Genomic DNA, 13,424 nt, shown 5'->3' with positions numbered 1-13,424 from the left:
GTTAGCTGTTTTCAATCAGCACAGTACCATAGTCATTGTTGTTCATTGTTATTGACAGTCTTCCGCTTGTGTCAGTTCAGCAAACGAGACTAGAGAATTGTTTTGTTCTTGTCAACCTGTATAGATAGCATCGAAATGACAGGGTTCCTGTAGAGTGAAGGACACAGTTGTACTCTCCGTACAGGTCTCATGTCCTCCTCTACCTAAAGCTTTGACCCAGCTGTCTCATTCCTGGTGACAGTCAATCATCAGAAGTCCGTTTGGATGTGGAGTATGGAACATGCCCTCACAGATGTGCGATGCATTCAATCTCGACCTAGAGCAAATGTCAGTAGACTAGAAGTATCCAGACTTGCTCCTCGACGTCAACCTACATCTGTCTTGCCTGGGAGTTCCTTGACGCAAACGCACGTTCTGGCTGGCTTTGGGTCTGGAATGGTGTCGAGGACTGATCAATTGTCCGGATTAGTGAATGGAGTGTTGGAATGTTCCGAAAGCGCGGAGGATGCTACGCACAGACTTTGTTCATGGCAGCATAGTCGCCCATGTCGACAAGATAGATGTTCATCTTAACAATGTTCTGCAGGCTGCTTCCAGCCTCCTCCAAGACATTCTTGATGTTTTCGAAGATTTGCTTCTGCTCGGAAGTTTAGCACTGGTCAAGAGTCAATGCGTACAGGTGTTCACCCACGGTTCGGTCGGCCACAGACCCTTCAATCATCTTGCTGGTCTTTGGGTCCATTCCGACATTGCCAGAGCAGTAAACAGTACCGTTGTGGACGATCGCCTGGGAGAACAATGGGGACTTGATGCCCTTGTCAGAGTTAATTGGTTGTTTCGGAGCCATTGTTTCGAGAAATTTCAGTCTAATAGGGCTACTTGACGGAATGTGAGATCGAGATGAAGAATTAACGAAAGATCAAGCTCTGGATTCCAACGAGAAAGTAGAGAGATGTATCCTTTTTCTCTCACATTTCATTATTAATATACTACGCCTTTTGAGTCGACGGAGAAGAGCGATGTCGAGAAAACGGATATTGTCGTCGTCCTATTTCTTGGTGTTGATGGTCTAGTGGAGCAGCTCATAGTCTAATAGGGCTCAGACGCCCCTAAAGAAGGGAGGTCTAGGCGTGAACATTGTTAAGCAAAGGCCTGCTACGCAGTTACCTTACCTAACTATAGGGAATGACGGAGTACCCCTACAATAATGAATAAGAGCCCAGAGCCTCGTTACTCGCAGCCTTATGAAATCCAACCTCAAATAACTCAGACAACATCTGAGTATCTCATCATTTCTATCCTCATCATCACAAGCAACCGATCGTGTCCGTCTACACTGACAACTCCAGGACAATCGCACCAATAACCCTTCAACAACCATCGTTACCAATCATGACGCCTATGATGCACCCTCCGACGATGGTGATCTCTCTCACGGCGATCTCGATCGCGCTCTCGCTCATGTTGTCGACGTAAATCTCGCACCATTTGTTCGGCAACCCTCATTCTCTCCTGTACTCTGCGCTCGACGTCCCTACGCTCTTCGGCCTGATTTCGTCGTCCTTCGTTCTGTTGCATCCGCTCCACAGCATCCCGTATCTCTTGCAACTGTCGCTGCGGATCACCAACTCCTCGACCATTTATTTCTGCGTCAGCAGCCAATGCCTGTTGGTACTCTTGGATTCTGTCCCAATACCGCACGTCGATCGCATTGATCTCGGCGTTGAGCTCCCCCATACGATTCTCGAATCTCTGTGCTCTGAACTGTTCGAGCTCTTGCAGGTCATTTGCGATCACTCGGTCGATGTCGTGAGACTGCGCCGGTGCCGGTGCATCGTCGACATGATGATACCGCCACGGGCCAGGGTGTAGTTCACGCTCTCGAAACCCTGCGTACTGTCGGGCAAGGTCGCGCCCATTGTCGTCGTCGCCGCCGTGACCGAAATCCAACATTGGTCGGTTCCGGTTGACTGATCGAGTTACGTATGCAGACTCTGGATCGAGTCCGACGACCCTCAGAAACGTCCGGACAGTTCGAGAGTTTCGGCCTCGATAGTGTTCTTCTACAGGCACCCAGTCAGTTCGCTTGCAAGGGCCCCAGCCACTGGTGATTGGTATACGTCGTCTCTCATAATGCCACTCGTCGTCCGCAGGCATGGTGGATGGGTTGTCTCTACTCCTCTGAACTCTGTGTTTGTTGATGGAATAGAATATTGTTGTTCAGCCGAAATGTCCACAATGTCTACAATTTTGTCAGAAATGCGTCAAATAAATGGGATCTTATGTTACTGGGCCTTGATCTGAAGACGGGGATTACGGCCTGGGGGGTTTGAGTCGAAACATTACTTACTATCAATTGTTACACGAGCACAACAGCACCAAGTTCAAGGCAACTTTTGACCTGTCGACAGCGAAGCATCCACTGACGACTCCTTTGACTCTGCAAAGGACGGGAGATGACAGCACGCAGCACGCGGTTGACCTGTTGATAACTTTCCATGTTTTCCTCAAAACAGTCATTCAATGCCCACTTTGATTAACGAAAGAAGTCAACAATGAGGGTCGCATTGTGTACAATAATCGTCACTTGTTCGGCCACCGTCACCGTGTCATGTTGTACAGTGCCAGCTTTTTGCTGCCTTGCACATTAACGTGAGGTAAGTGTCTACCTGAAGGCAGTGCCAGCAGGTACATTGATTTCCTTTCATCCGAAGGTTCACCATTTCACAGAATTCATGCCAAGAGTAAAAAAGGACTTATCATTCCAGGTAGACGTATAAGTGACTTTGCAGCTCATGACGGGTCTCATCTCAACTCCTACAGAGCCTTTTCTCAATACACGACTGGTCTCATCTCAACTCATGCAACCATGCCATCAGATCGGACAAATCATCGCCGTCATCATCAGTGAGTGTCCCCCGGATCCCCGTTCCCCGGACCAAAGATTTCTCTAATCTCTAGTCTGTGGCCTCAATAATCATACCCCGTCAAGTCCTTGAGTCGCTTCTGCAAATCCGCGATGTGAGCATCAGCTTTATTGGTTCGATCAATGTAGTCTCGAGCCTCCTGGTCATATTTCCAACATCTCCACTTGTTGATGGGGGATTCCCAACGGTCCGGATTCCACAAGTAATCTTCGTGATCCGGGTCCCACGAGTTGGGCAGGTCGTGAGGCTTCTTTGGGGGTTCTGGCTCCTTCTTTTCTTCTTCTTGGGCTGGTTGATTATTGTTATTGTTGCTAAAGAGAGGCGGGGAGAGAAACGTTAGTCATTCCGAATTTTCCTGAAGACCGACGTGTTCTTTCGTGATGAGAGAGAGAGGTTTAGGACTGTTTTGGGTACTTACGCTTCTGCCGCCATGGTTAAATAGACCTCGGTAAATTGTAAGTCTTGGAACAGGAAAGAGAAATGTCGGTTCTTAAGATAAGTCGAATCCGGACTTGAGAGGTTGCGCGAAGAAAGCTAGGACTTGATCAAGGTGGTATGCTGAATGGACTCTCCCAAGGCTGGGTCAGAAGAATCAGTGTTCGAGATGTGTAAGATAAAATGAGAATCAAAGGTCGTCGAGACTCCTTTATATATTGATCAGAGTGACGGAGAGTCGTTTGAATCTATACATATTATAACAACAAAACAACACGTCACGATACACCATTGAAGTTGATGGGTGATGAAAACACCTAATCCGAAACATCAGGTAGGTAAGGTAGGTACGCGTATGTCAACCTGTTGTCATTTAGAGTGATTCTATTCAAACACCGACAATTGCTGTGTTTCACATCCTTCCAGAACTCCTTCGCTATGCAGACAACAGACCTTGAAGAATCTCCCTTCCCTAGGAGGAAACAAACCCCCGAGCCTAGCTAGTGACGAGCTAACTACCACAACGCCGAGCTGTCTATATATAAACGCCGATTCAAGGCATCTTCCAAATCGAACCATGATACTCTGTACATTCACACCTTGTCCTCGCCCGTCTCGTCATTCGTGGGTTCTTCAGAATGCGATTGTCGATTCATATTGCTCAAGGCTCTAATCTTGGGGCCGTAAAAGTAAAACACCACGGGGATGGGAATCATGACGGCCGCAAGACACCCCAGCAGCGTACCAGCCCACTGAATTCCCAAATTGTCAAACATCTGGTCGGCAAAAAGAGGAAAACCGGCTCCAAAGAAGGACCGGAGAAGCGAGTTTGCTGCAATAGCTGAGGCGGCACTGTTGAAGGAGGGATCGAGTCAGTACGTGAGGCACTTTTGGGTGAGCCAAGGGAGCCATTTATGAACTCACAACATGAGATAAGTGTCAATGAGGTAATTGAAGCATTGTAAAAAGATACAAAGAATGCCAAAACCTGTTACAACCCCACTGGCAGTCGGCGCAAGCCAGTGAATGTCCTTGGAGAAGCCGGTCCAGCCGAACCTGTTACAGCAAATATTTAGGTCACCGCCATCGAAGAGAGGGAGTGGGAAAAAAACAAGGCTTACCAGAACAACCCAATACTGAAACACACTGCTCCTATAATGACGGGAGGTAGACGCCACTCTGGAACTTGCACGCCATGATTCCTGGCCAGTTTCTTCTTGTATTGTGTCTGGTCAATCATGATGTACACACCACCACAAATTTGACCGAGAATCAAGGCGATGAATGGTAGACCGCCAACACCCAGGTTCATGCCTCTGACTTTCTGAAAGACGAGCGGGTATGCGCCGAGAAACAGGTACATCAGACCGTAAATGAAGCTCATGTATAGCGTGATGAGGAAGACGATGGGCTCAGTGCAGAGCATCCTGATCGGCCGCATGAAGTTGTGGTTGATCAGCTCTGCCATGTCGACTTCGATCTCTTCTTGTTTCGCGTGGATGGCAAAGTTTTTGCTTTCGCGACGAATCCGACCGGCCTTGCCGACTAGGATAGTCGGGGCATAACTCTCGTGAAGGAACAGTGTGAGTCCGGTGCCCAACCAACCCATGATACTGACAATGTACATCGTCCAGCGCCAGCCGAGGTAGCTCTGGGTAATGAAGCCGCCTGTGAAGGGACTTGCAAAGGGCCCGCAGAATACTGCCATGGCGAATGCAGTGATGGCGATCCCGCGCTGGCTGTCGTCGAACATGTCAGCGAAGCAGGCTGGGACGACGGCGAGCGGGCCGGCAGAGAAGAAACCGCTAAAGAAGCGCGACAGCATGAGCGTTTGATAATCTTTCGATGTGGCGGCTGCGAGGGCGAAGATGCTGAACCCGAACATGGCGACGACAAGAGGTTGTTTGCGGCCCAGGATCTCGGACAGCGGTCCCCAGAGAATGGGGCCGAATGCGAACCCGAGGACGTACAGGGACACACCGAGCACACCGACCTCGGTGCTGACGTGAAAGTGGTGGGACACTTGACCGACGGCAGGGGAAAAGATGGCCGAGCCAAAAGATGCACTGAAAGTGATGTATGAGAGAATCAGCGACATAACGACCCTGGAATCAACGTCAGTAAAAAGAACATACAATAGCATGATGGTATGCAAAGCGACGTACTTTCTGCTGAAGGGCCAATTCAGTGGATGTTCCGGATCGTCCACTCCCTCGAATTCTACCACGAATTCCTCCCTATTGTCTGACGGAGGCAATGGCTTCCCTGCTCCCAGTGTCGTGACCGTTCTGAGGGTAGCTGTTGATCTTCGTCTTGAACCTGCAGGTCGCCCCACGGTTTCCTGATGCTGGGTTCTTTGCCGACTAATTCTGTCCAACTCGATGGGGTCGAGTCCCAGACGTGAGCGTTGTGACCTATGAGTGGTGTACTGCGATAATTGTCAGCAGATGCAGCTACGGCTGCGTTTATTATACATACTGTACTGATGTTTGTTAGATCTCCATGGGTCGTGGTCCGGTGTGGTCTTGATTCATCATGGGCCCAGTCTCTCTCGATATCGGGTCCATATGTAGCTATGTGTGACAGCGTGTCGGGTCGGTTCGCATTTGCATCCACCTCAGCACGGATGAGGTCTCTGTCAAGGGTATCCATGATTGATTTTCTCACTTGTCGATATTGTGCTGTGCGTCGTTTCCTTTTGAGTAAACTTGATTTTATCCAAACTTGAACCAGGCGTCAGTCGACTCCAGGAGCAGCCTCGCGCCATACTGATATACATGTTGAATGTACAGCATGTCAAATTCTTGACGGCAGACTCGGATCACAGACATGTATCTCAAAAGCTTGCGTGTACGGCCTGAGGCTTCGTACAGTGCGACGAAGTCGGATAGGAAACTTCGATATGAGCGAGAAGGAATTGTGGCCGCATCTTCAAAAAGGGAGCACTTGTTCTCCAATGAGACCATCGAGGCCGAGATCCTCTTCGCGAGCATCTGCTGGGATTTGATAGACGCATAGTTGAGAGGTTTAACAGGTTGAAAGCCGAAAGCGCGAGGCGGAATGAAATAACGACTTTGTCAGCTAGCGAGCTGGTAACAAACTGCTCGCTACTGGTCCCTGTACAAAATTTGCTCACTATCGTACTCCGTACAAGGCTGTTGATCCGTAGAACCCCTGATAGCGACGACGTCACAGCTTGGTGTAAGTGCGGAATCGAGTCTCGCGCACGGTCGATCGTTGATTTCCGCCATGGGAATCTTTCGGCGCTTGCCTAATATCTTGATAAGAGGACAGGGGTTGTAGAAGGGCCTAAATGTCCAGAACCCTGGCCACCCTGATGAATCTTCTGCCGGACACTGGATCAATGTGAATGGTGTGTCCATGATTTTGATAGCATAAACCAGGATCTTCTTCGCCTTGCTTGAATGTTGACCTTGGCATCTGCAGTCTCAGAGCCAGGATTACAGATTCCATCGCCGGATCCAAGGAGGAAGAGTGTGAGGGAGAAGTCGATCTCACCGTCGCAACAAACCGATCAATCATCTCCCACTCTTTCTTCCGGCCTACCCTCGTGTCAAGACGCAGATCAAGACTATGTAAGCCCGGAGGATTCCAGCAGGATGGTAGAACAGATCTGCTGCATAGTCCTCCAAGCACAGGCGCATGTAAGTACTCGCTCAATCAAGTGCCTTAGCGTGCTTAGAACCGTACTTCATTCGACGTTAATCTAGGCGTGATTTTAGGCACTCAATGCTCCTCCCGCGCCCTTAAATAATAAATAAAGATGCAGATCGCTTGGGGTCGAGTCGCAAGGCTGACCCCTCATAACAACAAACCCTTCATCACGTATTTGTGGGTGATAGTCTATCTTCCACGACACGACAGGATCATCTCTACAATGGTCTGAGGGTGTCTACGTGATGAGGGCAGTTTGGTCCTTACACTCAGAAACCATGGTACTCAGAAACATTTGTGGTAACTAATGATCCATTCAAATCGACCCTACAATCATGTCCATCAAAGCCATCTTCTACAGCAAATTTGACCCCCATGAAGGTGAGTCTGTTCAGTCTGGTCCATTGCATCGGCTAACCTCTTCATCAGGACCAAAGATTGTTCACCAAGTGCCAGAAGACTCGATCCTGACGACGACCACCGAAATCCCCGCAAGCAATGCCACCTCATCTTCTCCGCTTCTATCCTTTCCCACCATATCACGCTTCGTGATACCTCGTCAGTCACTCTGTGGGAACCTCATATCATTGTCACCGCCTCCTCTGACACCAAATACACCACCTACGCTTGTCCTCTCGTACCCGATCTGCTTGACGTCTCCGCATTATCCGCGAAATGAATTCATTTTCAACTTTGCGCTTTTGCTGGGCGAGCCCAGTACCACGGATGTCGCATCATACAAGTCCGTGGTCAAGAAGCTGGCACATCTGATGCGCAGTCTGGAGGAACAATCAAGGTTCTTGAGTGACGATGCGTCTCCTCCAAACTCTGGCAAGATATACAGTTTATGCGAAATGCTCATGGAGGATCTGAACAATTACTGTGAATGCATGATCCCAATTGACGAGCTCAATACCTTGAACATCAAGCTGTTCCCTTCGCTGCCGAATCCCGCCAGTGTCAAGCCGTGGTATGTACCGCTGTTCACGGTGAGAATCGAGACCATGATCGACGAAAACTGGGATTTGACCATGTTACGGATCATTCCTTACATCAACGGTGTCAACAGCGTCAAGAGGATAGCAATGTTGGCCGATGCCGATCTCAAGCTCACCAAGAAGTGCGTCAAGCATTTGCTGTACTATGGCTGCGCTATCCTACTCGACATATTCAGCTTCAACGCGATCTACGCCCCGACGGCCGAGTTTTCCAACCTGATCGCCAAAGATCCCGCCATGCAACTGGAATGCGCTCGTTATGTCAACACGGCACTCGCCCCGGCGGCCCAAGAAGAAGCCATCATAGATAGCGCCACGGAACGGAGGACCAGCGGCTTGACGTCGCTCACATTACAAGACGATGACATCTGGCCGCTCACTGGCAAAGGTGATCCCATCGACGGCGTCGGCATAGTCCAGCTCTTTGCTTGTCTCAGACAAGGGTTAACCGTTCGGGAATGGTACGCACAAAATGCGGACATGCTCGCAAACATCGACATGCGACGGTTCATCACTTTTGGTGTCATCAAGGGTTTTTTGTATCGTGTACACCGGTACGCTATCAGAACTCAAAAGGCACTCGGTCCAAATTCTCAGATCCATAACCATCATCATGATCGTAATCATAATCAGCATTCCGATTACGACTCGGAGGACCTCACCAGAAGCATGTCGAGTGAGCGACATTTGACTGAGGATACATCCAGGCGGAAGGGGAAGAACGTCGTTAGGAGGACGTCCGATCGAGGGGGGGTGTCTGATCGTCATATCAACCATAGAATCATTGAATTTCTGGATGGTACACACTGTTTCGATGAGATCTGTACGGAATTGGACATTAGCGAAAAGGAATTGATGGACAGATTAAAGAGTCGAGATATTGGTGAAGCAGTTGTGATATGTAGATGAGCACGTACATACCTAGGTACCTAGGTATTCAACAAGACATGCCTTACGAGTCCTCTAGACTTTTCAATGATACTAGGTGCTACGGAGGAAATGGGTACATACTGACCCTAGTATTGAACACCCCCAGTTCGGCTTGTTTAGGCGCACTGATGTCGCCTCCAATAGGCCTCGAGTGGGTATCCCCGACCCGCAAACAATCGTAACGTTGTATACCATGGTGGTCGAAAATTGACTTAATTTCTCCCGGGAGGATGGCCGAGGTAAATAATCCCAACCCTTTCCTTCTATTTTGTTCCTCGATACTAACAAAGGGCTTTGCGAACAGTGGTTTAAGGCGGCAGATTTAAGTACAGATCCATGGTCTACATTCTTAAAATTCTCTGCTTTCCGTAAGGAAGCGTGGGTTCGAACCCCACTCCTCTCAATTATTCTCTTTTTTAATTTTTTGCATTCTCGATTATTTGTATAGTTGAATAATGGGTAGAGTACAGTGGATGGAGGAGGGGAGTTTGGATTTCTCTCTTTCGGCGTCAAGACTAGATGGACGAGTACCTTTCGCAGTGATCACGATGACGCAGAGCTATATTCATGGCATCATCATATCGGTCCGTCTAGTAGATATCTGAGTTTTGATATACTTCTTTCTATCTTCACACCAGAGTATCATAATCCAATATATATCCGTATACTCCGTATATAACAGCAGTAATAGGTATATACGCAAATGTCAAGAAGTACTCCGTCATCACATCTACCTCTCTCTATCCAGCAACATCCTCTGCCATTCTTGATCCATCCCTTCCGACCTTTCCTGCCTGCCTTTCTTTTGTGTCCTTTGCGTCTGTCTCATCCTCCCCAAACAACTTCGCAATGGCCTTCATGGTAGTATTCCCACCCGAAAACACGACCCCGACGTCCCACCCGTCCTTTTCCAATCCCATCTGTCTCTGGGAGCACATGGCCCTGAATTCCTGGTTGAACAACACCACGGCCAACCCGACACAACCGCTCGGCTCGACCACGACCTTTAACCTCTCAAACACCAACCTCATGGCCATTTTGATCTCGTCTTCGGTCACGGAGTAGACCCCCTCCAACTTTCTCCTGTTGCTCAGAACACCCCAGTTTGTCACCCCAACCGGTGTCCTCAGACCGTCGGCGATGGTCAACGTCTTGACGTGTTCGATCCTTTTTCCTTGTGCTAAGCCACGTCTTCCGTCGTCGCCACCTTGGAAACTCGGTTCGGCTCCAAACACCAAAGTACCTGGTTTGTCGGAAAAGTATGTAGCCACACCCGACAACAAACCTCCACCGCCGAGGGGTGTTATCACCGCGTCCAGACCTTCGAGTTTTGTCCGAGTAGAAGAACCATCATCGTCATCACCATCCTTTGAGGAGGATGTCTCCTTCTTCTCCGTAAGTCGTTGGAGTTGTAATTCACGGACTTGTGACTCGAGTTCCAACCCTACGGTTCCTTGACCTAGAATGATGTCGGGATGGTCATAAGGTGGGACCAGTATGGCACCCTTGTCGGCAATGACTTCTGCCACCACTGCTTCACGTTCTTGACTCGTCGAACCGGAAAAGATGACGTTGGGTGTGTACAACCTCGTCCCGGCGATCTTGGAAGGTGTACTTATACTCGGCATCACGATGTAACTTGGTATTTTGAAAGTCGAGGCCGCCAGAGCCAAAGCTTGTGCGTGGTTACCTAGACACAGAACACAAAGAGAGGGGTGTCAGTATAGTGATTGTGCTAGGATACAACTAGACCATCTCGTTGCTCGACCAAAGCACACAACGAAAAAACAGATGTAGCTGAGAAAAAAAGGAAAACAGAATGCATACCACTGCTATGAGTGACCACTCCACGTCTCCTGACCTCTTCTACGCCCATCTCCTCCACGAGTCTGGCCACGGCGTGGAAGGCACCTCGGGCCTTGAAAGCACCAATCTTTTGGAAGTTCTCACACTTGAACCAGACGCGAAACCGAGGCGTCGTCTCGGCGTTCGACCCCTTCGCTCGTGACGCTTCGGCTTCCTCGAACGTCGGGGGGGTGTCGCCGAGGAACACCCTGGGGTCGGGAGCACTCGCGATGGCGTCCAACGACCTCGACGTCAAGACGGGCGTATGGTGGATGTGACCCTGGATTTTGGCGTGAGCCGCCACGATGGACGACGGCAAAAGTGGTGGACAGGTGTTCGGGTCGGCCATGTCGAATGAGTAATGCTTGGACTCAAAAGGAATACCCCCCTTTTCTTATCAGGGTAGTCTTGACCTGGAAATTTGTACTCGGGTTACCCTGGAGGGGTATACTTGACGGATGGACCTCACTCCCGTATCGTCACTTGTTGCTTCCTAAGTTGAATGATATTCAATTGGGATTGACGATAAAAGGACGTGTCCTTTCATCGCTCTAGACGACAACACAAAATTTCGTTTGGTAGTTTGTGGTGCTAGTTTCTGCGAGAGACTTGTGGATATGAGTGAGTAGGCATAAACAGCAGATGGTGCTGAATATCTACCTAGGAAGTGGGTGGTCTGTCCTAGGCTGGCGTGATCGCATTTACAAAAAATAGTTTGTCCTGCGGGGACATATTTACCCTACACCCTGTACATCGCAGCCCACCATCCCTCATTCTATGTATCATCTAGGGACAATTTACGATCTTACGAGTCTCATCATATCTATACCTAGGCAAGGATAGTTGTCGAGTGACTTCAATTGCAACGGAAATTCAAGGCAAAAGCAAATGAACATTCAATTGGCATTACTCCAGAATCTCGATCCTTTTTGGTTCATTCTTTTCATCTCTGGAAAAAAAGATAAACAATGACCACCATTTGATACATAGTTCACTTTTGACTAACGCCGTGCTATCTTCTGAATTACACTGGAAAGCGTAAGCCCCTCACAACTACTTAAGGTACCCAACCCAGATGTAAGGTAGCTTAGTTGTTCTCTGGTCGCAGAGAGCTGGAAAATTATTGTCAGTCAAAGCACAAACAACACAAGAGACAAATAAAACTTACCGGACAGCCTTTCCGGCACGCCAGATTTCCATGCCCCGGATGTCCTCCATCTCCTTCTCAAACTTCTGTCTATAGTCCTTTTGGCTGTTGTACTCCAAGCTGCGCTTGGTCTCGGTGCCGTTCTTCACGCTGTCGTACAGATCGTTGAAGACGGGTTTGAGGGCATCCTTGAACTTGCCTTGCCAGTCGATGGCACCCCGACGGGCGGTGGTCGAGCAAGCAGAGTACATCCAGTCCATACCGTTGGCACCAATGAGAGGGTACAGGGATTGGGTGGCCTCCTCCACAGTCTCGTTGAAGGCCTCCGAGGGTGAGTGACCACGCTCGCGGAGAACCTCGTACTGGGCGAGGAACATGCCGTGGATACCACCCATCAAGCAACCTCGCTCACCGTACAGGTCAGAGTAGACTTCCTTCTCGAATGTGGTCTCGTAGAGGTAGCCGGAACCGACTGCGACACCCATGGCGATAGCCTTCTCTTTAGCCTTGCCGGTAACATCCTGGAACACGGCAATGGAGGAGTTGATGCCTCGACCTTCACGGAAGAGGGATCGGACAGTTCGGCCGGAACCCTTGGGGGCCACGAGGATAACATCGATATCCTTGGGCACATCGACCTTGGTAAGGTCCTTGAAGACGGGAGAGAAACCGTGGGAGAAGTACAGGGTCTAAAATGGACAGTTAGAAGCTGTTTTCTCGCGGAAAAGGCAGGGTTTCGAGATCATACCTTTCCCTTGGTCAATTGGGGCTTGATAGCTGGCCAGGTCTCACTCTGGGCGGCATCACTGAGCAAGTTCATGATGATGCTTCCCCGGGAGATGGCCTCGTCAACCTCGAACAAGTTCTTGCCTGGGATCCAGCCATCTTGTTCTGCCTCCTTCCATGAAGCTCCGTTCTTTCGAACACCGATGATGACATTCAAGCCGTTGTCACGGAGGTTGAGACCTTGACCATGGCCTTGCGAACCGTAGCCGATCAGTGCTAGGGTGTCGTTCTTGAAGTAGTCCTGCAATTTTGTCAGATCTTGTCGTCCCAGGAGACAGAATTTAGCATACGAGGAGTTTCTCGCGAGGCCAGTCAGCACGCTCTAAACAAGATGTCAGTAAAGCTTCGTCGAACTGGACCAGAAAAACCATGTACCGTAGACCTCTTCTTTCGTGCCAGCAAAGTCAATGGTCTTGACACCTCTTGTCTGTTGCTGAGCGGGAGCTGCGAATGAGGTTCTCTGAGAAGCTGCCACAACGGGTCTGGTTGCTCCGGCAGAGACAAACGACCGCTTGGGGACGGAGGGAGTCGAGAGCTTCTGCTTGGAAGCAGTGCGCAGGGTTCTAGCAAATGTCTTGGAAGCCATTTTGTCAATCAAGTTGAACAAGGAGAGGAGATTCTGAAGTTGTGCGAATTGTAAGAATTGAGAAATCCTGGGGAAATTTTTGATACTTTATTACT

The 13,424-nt window shown here is 49.4% G+C and overlaps 6 protein-coding genes across 6 annotated transcripts; 1 reads left to right on the top strand and 5 right to left on the bottom strand.

The window, feature by feature from the left end:
• Positions 1-286: 286 nt before the first annotated feature.
• On the bottom strand, positions 287-847 carry PV06_04230 (uncharacterized protein; the record flags this gene model as incomplete). Its single annotated transcript, XM_016405095.1, has 4 exons — positions 287-316; positions 375-448; positions 517-637; positions 692-847. 4 exons carry the CDS (start codon positions 845-847, stop codon positions 287-289), a joined length of 381 nt encoding a protein of 126 aa, XP_016263301.1.
• A 1,908-nt stretch (positions 848-2,755) lies between these two features.
• PV06_04229 (uncharacterized protein) lies at positions 2,756-3,359 on the bottom strand (the record flags this gene model as incomplete). The annotated part of the gene is made up of 2 exons (XM_016405094.1): positions 2,756-3,238; positions 3,346-3,359. 2 exons carry the CDS (start codon positions 3,357-3,359, stop codon positions 2,971-2,973), a joined length of 282 nt encoding a protein of 93 aa, XP_016263300.1. The 3' UTR covers positions 2,756-2,970.
• A 596-nt stretch (positions 3,360-3,955) lies between these two features.
• Positions 3,956-6,014, bottom strand: PV06_04228 (uncharacterized protein; the record flags this gene model as incomplete). Its single annotated transcript, XM_016405093.1, has 5 exons — positions 3,956-4,214; positions 4,287-4,418; positions 4,484-5,467; positions 5,528-5,790; positions 5,841-6,014. The coding sequence occupies 5 exons, from the start codon at positions 6,012-6,014 to the stop codon at positions 3,956-3,958; spliced, it is 1,812 nt and encodes a 603-aa protein (XP_016263299.1).
• A 691-nt stretch (positions 6,015-6,705) lies between these two features.
• Positions 6,706-9,028, top strand: PV06_04227 (uncharacterized protein). Its single transcript, XM_016405092.1, has 2 exons — positions 6,706-7,418; positions 7,467-9,028. Exons 1-2 carry the CDS (start codon positions 7,373-7,375, stop codon positions 8,942-8,944), a joined length of 1,524 nt encoding a protein of 507 aa, XP_016263298.1. The 5' UTR covers positions 6,706-7,372; the 3' UTR covers positions 8,945-9,028.
• Positions 9,029-9,473: 445 nt separating this feature from the next.
• On the bottom strand, positions 9,474-11,487 carry PV06_04226 (uncharacterized protein). The gene is made up of 2 exons (XM_016405091.1): positions 10,793-11,487; positions 9,474-10,655 (listed from the first exon to the last, which is right to left on the bottom strand). Exons 1-2 carry the CDS (start codon positions 11,157-11,159, stop codon positions 9,706-9,708), a joined length of 1,317 nt encoding a protein of 438 aa, XP_016263297.1. The 5' UTR covers positions 11,160-11,487; the 3' UTR covers positions 9,474-9,705.
• A 195-nt stretch (positions 11,488-11,682) lies between these two features.
• On the bottom strand, positions 11,683-13,400 carry PV06_04225 (ketol-acid reductoisomerase, mitochondrial). Its single transcript, XM_016405090.1, has 5 exons — positions 13,119-13,400; positions 13,034-13,065; positions 12,706-12,984; positions 11,979-12,646; positions 11,683-11,922 (listed from the first exon to the last, which is right to left on the bottom strand). The coding sequence occupies exons 1-5, from the start codon at positions 13,327-13,329 to the stop codon at positions 11,898-11,900; spliced, it is 1,215 nt and encodes a 404-aa protein (XP_016263296.1). The 5' UTR covers positions 13,330-13,400; the 3' UTR covers positions 11,683-11,897.
• Between the last annotated feature and the right edge of the window lie 24 nt (positions 13,401-13,424).

This window comes from Exophiala oligosperma (assembly GCF_000835515.1).
Source record: "Exophiala oligosperma strain CBS 72588 unplaced genomic scaffold supercont1.4, whole genome shotgun sequence".
Lineage (NCBI taxonomy): Eukaryota > Fungi > Ascomycota > Eurotiomycetes > Chaetothyriales > Herpotrichiellaceae > Exophiala > Exophiala oligosperma.
This window is presented reverse-complemented; position numbering and strand designations above follow the sequence as displayed.